Below are 12,904 nucleotides of genomic sequence, written 5' to 3' on the forward strand. Positions count from 1 at the left end.
AATCCAAAATGGCGACCCGCTCCTATACTTCACCATAAAGAAACAATGTCCTAGGGGGGGGGGTGCTTTAGCCCCATACAGCCCCGAGGTGGAAGCGCTACTGTACGGAATTGGGAAGTCTCGGATGCTTGCGGCGCTACGCAGCCCAGACTGATCATCATTCAACTCTTGCAGGTTGACCGAGAGCTTTCGGACTCAGGATCGGGAGACCGATCCATCAACAGGGGTTGGATTGTGTGGCTACGCGTGAGCGCATTCCCCCGTTAAGCGATGGTGCTTGATTTTTGGTGTGTTGAAAATTTCGGCACGGTGCTTATTCTCTCTCAATCAGATTTTGCGCGATCTCGATCAGAGGAGCGAGGACGACAGGGGCATATAACGGATAACTCCCGTCGACTAATTGAAAATGACGCTTCTAAATTGGAACCAACCCCGAAACTGAACACAGTGCGAAACTTCTTCGATTCACTCATAGTGACCCAGAAACTGATCCGATTCTGCGGGAGGAGATGGCTAATCCGCCATACTGAAGACAAGCTTTCCGGTGCGCATGCCGTTTCATCGGCCCACCAATGAAATCCTATCGAGGAAATCCGAGAGAAATCTCAAGCGAAATCCATCCTATTTCATTGGGCGGAAAAAGTCCAATCAGGCTCGAGAATCGGTCGGGTGTCGTTCAAATCGATGCATCTACTTTCCGTATAGACTTCACTAGCTCCACGCAAACATCCCGAGGCGTTTCGTACCGAGCTTTGTTTCACAATTTCTCTGAGCTTGCGGATTCGTCGCAAGTGATGCGACTGCGACGGTCAACAGCATCTCTCAGATTCTCGATCGGATTCAGGTTTACCGAGAGTTTCTTCGAGGTTCCTTCATGATGCCCGTATTTCGGTGGATAGATCGAACCCCGTTCTTTTTCAGAAGAGCAGCCCCAGACCAGCATGCACCCTCCTCAATACTCGACCGTATTTTTAGCGTATTGCGGAACTTGGGCGGTATCGTGCGGCCGACGCGCAGACGACGGCAGCCCGACCAGCAACCTTCCGGGCCGAACTGATCGAATCTTGATTCATCGAAGATTAATGTTAGGTCCTGCGTATTGCTCCTCGACATCCGCAAAGCAACGGCCAGGCGGAGAGGATGGTCGCAACGTTAAAGAACGCGATTTCTTCTGATCCGAAGTCCCTGGATGAAGCGGTGGCCGCTTACAATTATACTCCGTGTTCCGCTATCGGTGACTTAACACCGGCCGAACTGTTTTTCGGACGCAAGCTCCGAACGCCTCTCGATTCCTTCCGCAAGGAGCCGGTCTCGGATTTCTCTCCCACCTCTTACCAACGACGTATGAAGGAGTATTTCGACACCCAGCATGGCACGCTTCCACGTTCTCTATCTTTGGGAGAGGAAATCACGATAGAGCTGGCCAATGGCTCCCGGGTCCGAGGTGAAATCAGCGGTTTCAGGGGCGACGCCCTGGTTTTGGTTTCGATGGACGGGAAAGAGCACGTACGTCACAGGAACCAGGTCCGGAAAAGGGCTCAGGGCGCACCGGAACCTCTGAGCGTGGACAATGAGGAACTTCTGGGTCCTATTTTCGCGGACTCTAGCCCAGACTCGGTTTTAAGAAGGTCTCCCCGTCTACTTCCCCCGGTCGATTACAGGCGACTTGCAGGACTCACTCCCTCGGGAGAAAGGGAGGAATGTTAGGTCCTCCTCGCCCTCTATCGATTCCGGTTCCAATAAAAAGGCTGATAACTTCGTTATAGAAGTTATTCAGTAGTCCAGACAGTTGATGCCACGTCGTTACTTCCCTACCTCTAAGCACAGAACTCAATAATTAACACTGAATCGTTTTCTCCACATATCAGGAGGAGCTGGCTGTGAGTTAGCCTGAAAACTCCCTGACACCGATGGCTTCTTCCGAGATACGCGGCCGGAAAGCTCCGCTCTTCGCGCACTCTCTTGGACTCTTGCCGTGAGCATGTTGTTCCGACTTCTCCTCGGCCGGCCGATGGCTTCTGAGATTCCCGTGACCGGTCCGAGTAGCTTCCTCGTCGCTGATCGAGCATTTCCGTGACTTGCGATGCAATTAGCTGAGTACCCTGTGTACTTCAAGGCGTTCAATCTCTGAATGGGGGACAGCTCCCTCCTCAGGGAGTCCTGGACTTAGGGAGTGAATCTTCAGCGTACACACTCTATTCGAGATTGATATCGGTACAATGAGCTTTGATGAGAACCGGGCGTAGCGCTGTTCCTCTCCGATCTGGAGAACAATAGAAGCACTACCTGCGGCGACTTCCAAGCCATCCACCTGGAACAAGAGACCGGGATGACACCTCGAGAACCTCTGGTGCATCGGAATATACCGACGGGTGGCCGAGTGCTGAAGGCGTTTGCCACCCCTCGTGCAAAGTGCAGCTGAGACTCATACCCTAATAGAGATACAGTCTAAACCGCTTATAGGAGACCTCTCGGGGAACTGAAAATGGTCGCTTATATCCGGTCTCTCCAATATCCGAGGTACGGGTTTTCCATGGATAAACCTAAGGAGTCCCGTTCTCGCATGACTCGGATGCCCATACCATGATTCAGCGCAGAGACGATCATTTAAGAGCGAATTCTGATTTATTACGCAAGTTCATCAGAGCCATATCTTATTCGGGAGCTTTCGGGAACCCGGTTATCGAAATTCAAGGGACTAGCCTGATCCACGGACTTCCGAGATTTAGCGACTGGACTACACGGAATGAGAGAGAATATCTCGACCTCCCTCATTCTCGAGGAAAGATAAGCCCGGATCATCTTACCAAGGAGCACGTCAGCGGGAATTCTTGCGGTCATCCAAGAGATTCTGATTGTTATGTGAAACGCCTCGAAGGAATACCATAGTCGGTGCGCGAGGAGATTGTAAAGTTCTTTCGCTCCAATCGATCGCCGCTGCTGTCGTCTGCTCTGGTGTCTCAGCTGCTGCTGCTGATACGAGCAAGGAACAACTTCTCCATGTCTGACGACTGAGACAGCGCAGTGTCGGGGGCAAAGTACGGTTTGGCCTCCGAGTCGGCCGTGCTCTCAGTTGCATGTCCTCCGAATTGAAGCTGCAGCTCTTGACCCATCAGTCGGCCTCTTCGAAACATTATAAGCAGGATGTGACGACCCGCAGCCTTGAGATGTTCTCCTCCGTGGCGCGAACTCCCGCTTTGTGGCGGGTGTTTGCGGGGCTCGTATTTTTTGGTGTGTGGTTTCTACTATTTACCGAGCTCGAACATCGAATGAGAACCATCGAGGAAACCAATCAATACATGGGTGAGTCCTTTCAGCACCGAAAATCGCTACCCTCCGTTGAGTATCTCATGAACGTCTAAATATGCACCATTCGCTCTAGACCTATTCAGAAGGGCTGAAAGGTTTGGCGCTGTCCACCGATCAAATCTCGGGGCGTACCGTATTCGAGAAAAGATCACTCTTCTGAGCGAAGCACGTACCTACGTGAAGCTCCCGAGTTCGCTCCTAGTCGACCATAGCTAGATTACGATATCATCACTCACAGCGCTCGCGAGATTCCCTTTGATGTCATAATTCTAGGAAGATGGCCATGAACTAGCGATGAGATCAGCGTGACGGCTGCCTCAGAGTCGATTGTTGTGAGAAGCGACGTGGATTCAGTTTATGAAATGTGACCTCAAGTCGACGAACGGACCATCAATCAACTCGTGCTTTGGCTTTCGACTTCAGGACTTACGCGATTAGTTTTTGGTTTCGACCTCTTGAATCCGAGTTATCCTTCCGTGAGAGAACCGTCTCTCGAGTCTGGCGTTGCGTGGAAATCTCTTCGTCGGGGTGGCTCGGGAATCAGATTTCAGCGACGGAATCTTAAGCTCTCCTCATGCTCCGGGTCTAATGGATGAAGTTGATTAGTACCGTGAAGTGAACCTCATGATCGTTGGATCGGAAGGGCCTGAGTTCGAACTTATTCCACAGGCAAAATGCTCGCACGGCTTAATTTCAACCGTTATTCTGCGATAGGAGAGCAATCCTCCCAGAACGAAGATTTAGATGAATCCTTAGGACTCCCTCTAAAAACATTCGAGAATCAGGTTTGTTTAACAATGCGAACCCTCTTCCTTCATTTTTCATTAAATAGCTCTGATCGATGGAAATCCGAACTATCGTAAGATCGAGATCACGCCGATCCATTACCGCGCGGACTTTCGACTTGAAGCCGATGCCATGGCTACTGAATCCGTGAACGGCTGACTTTTGCAGGTCATAATTTACAATCGAGTTCCGAAAACGGCATCGACGTCCTTCACTGGAGTTGCTTACGACCTTTGTGTAAAAAACAAGTTTTTCGTCCTTCACATCAACACAAGTCGTAACATGCACGTCATGTCCATCGCCGACCAAATGAGGTGAGTCAGATCATGGAGTCGGAACCCCTTGCACGATTGACCGATCGAACGCATCAAGCCTGTTTCCTCTTGGATCATTGGATTTAGCAGCTCGAGCTCCGCAGTCTCGGAGATTAGAGTCGTGAAGGCTTCAGGGAATCGGAGAGAGGACTCGGTTGGACTGTCCGACCCTAGCTACGAAGTCTGCTTTGGAGGAGTCGAGTCTAATTACGTTTGACGTGCGAATGCTCCGAAAGGGCTATTTTGAGCGTACTGGACAATCGATTGTTGAGCGATTCGGAAATGAGAGCTGGCCTCAATACTTAACAAGAGAATCGTCACTCGTTCAGGTACTCAGTGAACATTTCGCAATGGGAGTCGATGAGACCTTCAATGTATCATGGACACGTGGCATTCCTGGATTTCGCTCGTTTCGGGATGCCACCGCCGATCTACATCAATATCGTCCGCGAACCGCTTGAACGGCTGGTAAATACTGAGCCACCTGTCTTCGCTGTTTTCATTCCGAGTCGTATTTGCAACCTCGAGTTCGAGGGTCCACCCGAACAAAACGCGAAATGACAGCCCATAAATCAAGATTTAATCTGTCTCCCTCTTCAGGTCAGCTACTACTACTTTCTCCGCAACGGGGACGACTTCCGACCACATCTTCAACGTAGACGAAGCGGAGACAAACGAACGTTCGATGAATGCGTCAAACAGATGGGGCAGGATTGCTCCGAGGATAAGATGTGGCTCCAGATTCCTTTCTTCTGCGGTCACACGCCGAACTGCTGGCAACCCGGCAGTCGATGGGCCCTGGAACAGGCTAAAATGAATCTTATAAACAAATATCTTCTGGTTAGCAATGAATCATTCCTGTTTCTCAGAGATTGCGTTTCCTCTCACGAGTCGCCTAAAATCAGAGATAAGAGACTCCTCTGGCTGAACATGGCTGAATATTCCGATTCCAGGTCGGGACAACGGAGCAGCTACAGGACTTTGTTGACATCCTGGAAGTTGTCTTACCGCGTTTCTTCCGAGGAGCCTCCCAGTTGTTCCACAGCGGTAATGTCCCTCGTCGATTGGATCTGTCGAATGGTTGCATCGGACGTTCGAGTGTCTCTGAGTCATTTCGAGTCGTAGGCACGATCAGGACTGAATTCCAAGAGCTCTTTTTTCCGCAGGCAAAAAGTCGCACCTGAGGAAAACTTCGAACAAAAAGCCAGTCAACGCCGAGACAGTGGCGTTGATCAAGCAATGGCCAACCTACTTACTCGAATCGGAGTTCTACGAATTCGCGAAGAGACACTTCAACTCCATAAAGGATAAGCTCAATAGCGAACAGGGCTCACAGCAATTCTTCTTCGAGAAAATTCGACCAAAGAAGCGCTGGTGATCGACGCTCCTGGTATACGGGATTCCTCGTTGCTTATCGCCGCGACGATGGGTCTTCCAGCGGGATCGACGGGAATAATGCGTCATCAATCCGGAAATACTTCGATCCGTTTCGGTTGTTCCGGTGGCAAGGAGCACCGTTGTTCGAGCGCACCCACCTACATTATTGAAGGAAGGTCCAGTAGCCATTCCAGAATCCGCTGTGATTCAAAGTAACCGAGGGGCTTTCACGATTGGGGTTAGCGAGCAGCTTTCACATTTGACCATGTCTCGTGCTCGCTCCGATCGATTCTTGAGCGAGAAGTTTTGCCTCGTGGTAGAGGGCGCGCTGTGCGAGTTCCAGAGTGAATGCAAGAGAGAAATGTCCAACGAGTGGACGAGCGGTGATTCAATTGCTGTGCGCCGGAGAGCCAGTTTCGCATCTGAGGAAAGACTTCTTGGATATTTTCTAATCAACGGAAGAATGGGCAGCTCTCGTCTTTCGTCCAATTATGTCCGTCTTCGCTCTTGTCTTTCTCCTTGAATATCCCGAGGCTCACGAACGAATCATCCAGATATCCTGCCTGACATGACCAAAGCATATAGCTCATCCCCAACTTTGAGATCGTCGACACGTCTCTGGAACGGTATTACCGGGCGAATCAGAGCAACATTGGAGCTTGTCCCGAACAAATTCTCGCGTAGCGAGAGCGAGCTTCCGGACGGACCCCTCAGCCCGGGAGGGAGCGCCGACAAAAACAGATTCTCGATGGCGACATTAATCATTATGTTTGGTCGAAAGATACGGAAAAAATATTATCAGATCAACCGATATTGCAGACGAGGTCCACACAGATCTATCGGCCTCTTGCCCGGAGTCAGTGCTCTTCTCTCGGGGTTGACCAATTGTCTTTCATATTGACCGTCTCTCCTAGATACCGACCGCCACAAACTTGAGATGCTATGTACAATCATTTTCGAACGGGCAGGAACACGTTCGACGACATCGGGAACGAATACGAAACGTTTGCTCGTTATCTAACTGTGCGTGAGACATAACGGTATAGATCTCGTTTCTTCGCCGCTCCGCCATGCGTCTGAGTCGGAGACGGCGCAGAGAATGAGCGGAAACAGTTGATTCCCTCTTCACTTTCGTCAGCGTATGGCTTTAAGCGGCCCAGTGTGGCTTGTTATAGATATCACGATCGATAGGTGACTACCAGAAAATTGAACGACGGACACGACTCAATGATGTATGCGTAGCAATAAGAGAGCAATCTGTCAACAATACCGAGTGAGCTTCTCTTGCGGTTCACAGTCTTTCATGTGGTAGATGAAGCGGATCCCCCGACGGCTGATTCTACTGCTTAGGTGGGTCGATGACGAACCCTTGCCACGGCATCCTTATCGTTTCGTCGACGATTTCGCAATCGTAGCAGTTCAGGCCGAGGGTCATTGAGCGATTCCCTCCTCGGGGACCAAAATTTCAACCTACCGGACAGAATTCGGTCTCTCAGCGATGAGCCGGAAGGACTGCCGTGCTACCTACGCGCTTATGTTGACGTACCGCTTAATCGGACGAACAAGGGATGGAAGAATGATCTCCGAATCGTACGTATGCTTGTCTTGACGTGGAGAGGATTCTGCACCTGCAGCTGTTCGCCACCTGCCCCGACCTCCACTCTCTCAACCTATCCACTGACAATCACAATCAAAACAATCACTTACACTTTAAGTAATTAGAAGCTCTCTCCGGAGAGCGGGAACTCAGTGCATGTGAGCACACTGTCGCGTTCCTCCAGCAAACACCCGGGCTCCGTTTTCCACGGAGCCGCTTGTCTACGCCTTTCGCTTGACACTCGAATCTGCTGCCTTGCCAGCTACGTTATTTTCACTGTAACTTCAAAACGAGAGCGAAAACCAATAGTGAGACACGAAATAGCTTGCTGTCACTTGCGATCATGCTCGAAAATCGGAGCGGCCATACTCTATCAGCGTTCGATGTCGTTTATGTTCAGCTGTTCAGTTGTTCGACTAGTCGTCTTTAGGTAGGCTGTTGATGTTCTTTCAATTCAGTCGAAAATGTTTCCTTCGACCTGTCAAGAGTATTCATCTTCTCAATGATGTGAATCGTAAGCGCGGTTCAACTTGCGTCCCCCTTTACCCTCTACTCAGCTAGAGAGCCGGTCTCTGAACGTATGACGCCACTTGCTTATTTTCCCGACTCGAGAGAGGGAAATCATCAGACCAATCTCAGAAAAGTTTACGCCATCCAAGTCGATGGCGCATCGTTCCGAAGGCGTTCATCGCTTCTGACGGATATTTTGTCTCTGCATATCACGTGTTCTATTTTGATTTGTATCAGGATTAAGTCTCTATGGCAGATCTTCCCCTGATTGATAACTTGATACTGAATTGTCACATTCACGTCGAAAAATGCGAAAACCCGCGACACTCGTCGAAAAGATTCCACGCAGTACACATTACTTAAACACAGAAGTATATATACATATATACATACTTATACATAAAATCCTCGCGACGTTTTACTTGGGAATAAATTAATTGTATCAAAATCATGAAAACGGCAATTCCTCATTCGAGTTCTGGAATCAAGTTCCCTTCGCGAATTGCCGGCCCATTTCCGGGGATCGAAGAATCCGCTCCTTCTACAGCAGCAGAGAGCGAAAAAACGCTGTCAGCCGTTCCTTAATCACCTGGTGTCAGATCAGCGAAAGCATGCCGATTCGCCAACGTATAGGTTTCGGTCCGATAGTCGAATCCCTATTCCATTCAAGTGTTCATCGAAAGAACGTAGAGGGAGCAACATGAAGTATCCAGATTCCGGACTCGTGAGCACCCATGGTTCTCTCGGTTTCGAGCATGACCATGAGCTCCGTATCCATCTCCCCTAGGAGCATGACATGATTCTTCACAGAACGACTGATTACGGCGTTCCCTGCCCGACCGAATCCCACTCATTGAATGCCTCTCGATGTGAAGCTCCTTAAGAATATTATGGGAACCATGGGATTTCGTGGTATGATCGGGTCCAAAGAGGAGGTGGAGCTTTGCTTCTGGATCCAAGAAGGGTTGGTCGTCGCCTCCAAGATGGCACGCCGATTTGAAGACGTCCCGGACATATTCAATATGCGGAAGTGTAGCACGAATCTCGTCTGGACAAGTACGCGCGGTTTACATGTGTTCTTAGCGTGAAAAACAAGAGCTCGAACGGTGGAGCTGCGAATATCGGACCCGGGCCTGCTGGATGTTGTAGCATAGATCTTCCGCGAGCTCCAAGAAAACTTCGTTCGCGGGCTATCGTCAGAGCCCCGAGCGAAAAGCAAGCTTCGTGGCCATGAAAGCGAAACGACGAGAGAACCCCTTCCCTGGTCGGCAGTGGTTGCGTTACCGCCGGAAAATGTTGAAGAAAGTCTTCGAGGAGATCAGGCGTAGAGAATCAACAGTTGTAGGGACCGGTGAGATATTCCGATGAGTGATATAGCGCGAAATCCACATAAATGACGGGGATTCATCTTGCTCAGTCTATTACCCGTAATGGGTGTCTTTGTCAAGCGCGAAGAACAGGACCCTGACTCCTGCCTTCGATCCCCAGCTCGCGAAGACGTTCTGCCTCTGGATTCGAATGACTCGCTGTCAATGAACCATTTCGATTCCATACTGCAACCGCGGTGTGAAGATGCTGAACCGTTGGTCGTGATCCCTCACAGGGGAGATCCTGAAGGTAGGAGAGACATGGAGGATCACGGAGACAGAGAGTCCGGCCCTGAAGGATTAGGTTCCACCTCATCAGAGTTCCCGGCTGAGGAAGAGGAAGTGGAGCCGATTTCTGATATCTTGACGGCTCAGCTGGACCGTATCGACCTCGATCCGAACCCTTCAGAGGTTGCGCGGATAAACCCCATCAGTGATCAGCCGCAGAGACACAACAAGGGTTCGGGTTTATCGAATCTACTTATCCTTCTTACTACTCTGACCACAATTCTCGCGCGTCGTGTGGAGAGACGAAATCGATTCTACCTCCAAGGAGATCTTCCTTCTAGATTCTCTCCCGATCCTCCCGGAATCCCCTGAACTCTACTTCGACGACAGCACCGGCCTCATCGAAGTGGTAGGCGTCCCGAAGCCAAGAGCCGCGCCTGACGATCTCATGATCGACGTAAGAGAACAGCTGGAAACCATTCTGGCCGAATGGGAGTCTCTCGACAAGCCCAGAGGAGCATTCGGAGAACTAATTTGATTCGATCTGCTCGTCTCAGCCTCCCGGGTCAAAGAGTGGGTAATGATTCAGTTGTGTCGAAGTGGTGACATCTACGATAATATATATAATTTATTCTTCGGAGGGAGACTCGACATAGCTGTGATGTGGATCCGGATGTCGAAGCCGGAATCTTCGTTCTCTACCTCCTGGCGACCGATGGCTCGGTGCTCCACCGGAGCTGAAATATAGTTCCGAGCACACAGTTTGTGCCCAGGACCCATCAGAACTACTCTGGGACATACAGAGTAGCGTGGTTAGTTAAATAAATCCGGCTTTATTGAACATTTGTTTGAGACCTCCACATTTATTTTGAATCGATGAGTCGGGTCTCCAAGAGCTCATGCTCTCGACAGGCAGACGGCACAATATGTACAAGTTTGGATGCGGCTCGAACACCACCTCTTTCCAGATCCCTTAACCGCGATCACATCTGGACTTCACTGAGTTTCTCTTGAAGTTTACCGAGATCGATCAGACACTCCTCCATCAAAGGCTTAACGCCGTGTGCAATCTGAAGCGCATGAGAGAAATTTAGGACGCAGCGCGGAATACAAGCATCGTTCGTGCGGTATCATGATGCCGGTTCTGATCGACTCAAACAAACCTTAATTAGCGACGATATTTGTTGACAAAGAGTCGCGGGTTCCGAGTCCCCCGTTTGGAGGAGTCCGGTTATCTGACACAAAACCTGGTCAATGAGAAGCAATCGTTACGAGAATATTCGGGGATCTGGATCAACCTAGCTCCATTAGGAACAAGGGTCCCGCCTTCGTCGGGAGCTTGAAACAGCACGAATGACTCCTTAGACTGACCGGCATGAATCCGAGCGTCACGTTTCCGTAGGTGCCTTCCCTCGAGGGCGCCGCGTCCTCCTCTGCATGACTGGGGTCCATGAGGACTCGATCCCCGTGAGCTCGGAGGTTCACTCCGATGACGAGATCGAAAGTTTCGATGCCGGAGGTAGCCAGCGCTATTCCGCAGGCGGTGAGAGCTGCCGCCAAGACACCGCCATCGTTTTCGAGACAGGTAACCCTGATATCGATTGAAGCTTTCGGATATCGTCTTAGCTGCACGACAGGCTTGAGACTCTCTTCAAGCCAAGAGGAATATCTCTGTTCCAGCAGGGAGATGTTCTCCTGTCTTCCCCCCGGGGTCGCGAAAGGTTCGAACGTGAAAACACATCTGAGGATCATGGAACGTAGCTGGTGTGAATTTGTTTTTTTCAACTCCAATGACAACGTATGTCGCTTTTCGGAATGCGCAACACGAATCACTCGTCTGGGCCCTAGGCTAGCGGATGCTGAGCGACTCTTCCGAATGAAGCCGATGGACCACATGTCGAGCATCAGCTAGTCGCTGGGTATCGAAAGGAGTGCCGTTGGAAGACGAGAAATCTCACCTCAGTTGCGCTTTGAGCGAGAACTCTTTCCGGCGGGTGACTTCTCGAGGGCCAAAAACGGCGGCGACGACCTTGGTGCTGCCTTGTTCCACATACCCCGATCCAGAAGCATCGCTGACCAAGCCGGATTCGAAAACTTTGATGAGAAATGGAGCAGCCATGAGAAAATATTTCTGCTCGACCTCCGTCCTATCTATTAAACAAGAAATGCTAAGTTCGAAACAGGCTGATAGGTATCTCACTCACTCCGGGGCCTTAGTTCTTCGTCGCGGCGGCCGTCTTTGCGCTTACAGAACTGAAAAATCGTAGAATATGAAAATGCTAAACAGCCGGGCACCTACTGCGGGAGGGGGGGAGGCATCGTCAAGAGGCAATGGATCCTTCCGCGACGAAACGCTTTTGAAGTCCGAGAATCGAAGCTCATTCGATGCCGTCACTATCCATGACTGATGAAACACGCGATTTCGAACTAAGTTGCGAACCCGCCGCGAATGGAACTCGACGTGACAGCCAAACCCACTCGACGCGAATAGGATCGCCTACTACTCGAACGGCACCGACGGAACTCAGCGCCGTTTATCCGTCAAACGCGGATACAGACCTCTTTCTCTGGTTCTCTCGGTCGCACCATGAACCTCTGGTACGGGACCGATGCAGCAACTCTGGTTTTCCTGTCGGATCCCAAATTCATGTTGGAATCTGCGGAGGTTCGTGACTCGTAGCGGAAAACCGGGGAATTTTCAGAAGTCGAGCCGGCGCGGGACCACCGCACGGAAGTGAAGTCTTAGCGCTCCATGTGCGCACCGATTTGTTTACGTTCGCGAACAGATTTTGAATCGAGTGGCGCGAAATGACGAGAGCCCGAAAGAACAGCGAGGCGGCCTGAAAAGGTGCGTGAGCGGCGGAGCGCCTAGTCGCGACCAGATGAGCTTGTCTCTATTTCTTCCTAGAGTGGACTCCGATTCCGATTCCTCCGTTCCGGGTGAAACTCAGAATCCCACGCTTCAGCGAAGAACTACGCTGTAGCCCCCGGTAGGTAGCGAACGTGGGGTGCGAATCACGAAAAATGGTCACAACCTAATCGTCTAAATCCGAAAGAGCAAAGCATCTCTTCAAGAGAATTGTCATTGTCAAATATGCTTGACTCCTCGTGAGGCATCATCAGGAGGTCATCCCGACCTCGAAATTCCCCTCGCCTGGGTCAAGTAGGCCATAAGAAAGGCTCGGGATGATGAAGCTCGAGGATCACGCATCCTATCGAGAAAAACATGGTGGTGAGAAGTTTCCAGCGTCGGCAGTTTTGACCGGCAAGATTATGGCGGCTCGATTCCGTCAATTAGATACGGAGAAAAGGCGGTCTCCGAAATCTGTAATTTCTTCAGTCGATTCACAAGCTATGCTGTGCGCCGTATCCAGAACGCGGCACGCCATGGCGCTCAAGCATTGAGTCTGTGGGAC

At 50.6% G+C, this 12,904-nt stretch overlaps 3 protein-coding genes across 3 annotated transcripts in view; 2 read left to right on the forward strand and 1 right to left on the reverse strand.

Annotated features, from left to right (window-relative positions):
- The window catches only part of Hs2st (Heparan sulfate 2-O-sulfotransferase), a 12,624-nt gene extending 6,837 nt beyond the window's left edge, over positions 1-5,787 (forward strand). The window contains exons 2-8 of the mRNA XM_018640990.2: positions 3,096-3,303; positions 3,979-4,094; positions 4,264-4,409; positions 4,739-4,877; positions 5,010-5,249; positions 5,363-5,456; positions 5,576-5,787. Coding sequence (XP_018496506.2) covers positions 3,096-3,303; positions 3,979-4,094; positions 4,264-4,409; positions 4,739-4,877; positions 5,010-5,249; positions 5,363-5,456; positions 5,576-5,787 — 1,155 coding nt within the window. The remainder of the gene's footprint in view (positions 1-3,095; positions 3,304-3,978; positions 4,095-4,263; positions 4,410-4,738; positions 4,878-5,009; positions 5,250-5,362; positions 5,457-5,575) is intronic.
- A 3,161-nt stretch (positions 5,788-8,948) lies between these two features.
- On the forward strand, positions 8,949-10,032 carry LOC100902655 (uncharacterized). The gene is made up of 3 exons (XM_003747265.1): positions 8,949-9,244; positions 9,382-9,726; positions 9,830-10,032. The coding sequence occupies exons 1-3, from the start codon at positions 9,124-9,126 to the stop codon at positions 10,024-10,026; spliced, it is 663 nt and encodes a 220-aa protein (XP_003747313.1). The 5' UTR covers positions 8,949-9,123; the 3' UTR covers positions 10,027-10,032.
- Positions 10,033-10,314: 282 nt separating this feature from the next.
- LOC100902802 (exosome complex component MTR3) lies at positions 10,315-12,241 on the reverse strand. The gene is made up of 6 exons (XM_003747266.1): positions 12,048-12,241; positions 11,693-11,741; positions 11,447-11,582; positions 10,860-11,229; positions 10,652-10,735; positions 10,315-10,558 (listed from the first exon to the last, which is right to left on the reverse strand). The coding sequence occupies exons 1-6, from the start codon at positions 12,135-12,137 to the stop codon at positions 10,472-10,474; spliced, it is 816 nt and encodes a 271-aa protein (XP_003747314.1). The 5' UTR covers positions 12,138-12,241; the 3' UTR covers positions 10,315-10,471.
- Positions 12,242-12,904: the final 663 nt, after the last annotated feature.

Source organism: Galendromus occidentalis, unplaced genomic scaffold, assembly GCF_000255335.2.
Source record: "Galendromus occidentalis unplaced genomic scaffold, Mocc_1.1 scf7180000077515, whole genome shotgun sequence".
Classification (NCBI taxonomy): Eukaryota; Metazoa; Arthropoda; class Arachnida; order Mesostigmata; family Phytoseiidae; genus Galendromus; species Galendromus occidentalis.

Excerpts from the sequence above, each read along its gene's own strand:
- LOC100902655 (XM_003747265.1), top strand. The coding sequence starts at position 9,124 with ATGAAAGCGAAACGACGAGAGAACCCCTTCCCTGGTCGGCAGTGGTTG. Across the intron at positions 9,245-9,381 it reads ATCAACAGTTGTAGGGACCG|CTCGCGAAGACGTTCTGCCT; the intron begins GTGAGATATTCC and ends TTCGATCCCCAG. Across the intron at positions 9,727-9,829 it reads GAGACACAACAAGGGTTCGG|ATTCTCTCCCGATCCTCCCG; the intron begins GTTTATCGAATC and ends TCTTCCTTCTAG.
- LOC100902802 (XM_003747266.1), bottom strand. The coding sequence starts at position 12,137 with ATGAATTTGGGATCCGACAGGAAAACCAGAGTTGCTGCATCGGTCCCG. Across the intron at positions 11,230-11,446 it reads TCGCTCAAAGCGCAACTGAG|ATGTGTTTTCACGTTCGAAC; the intron begins GTGAGATTTCTC and ends CATGATCCTCAG. Across the intron at positions 10,559-10,651 it reads AAATATCGTCGCTAATTAAG|ATTGCACACGGCGTTAAGCC; the intron begins GTTTGTTTGAGT and ends CATGCGCTTCAG.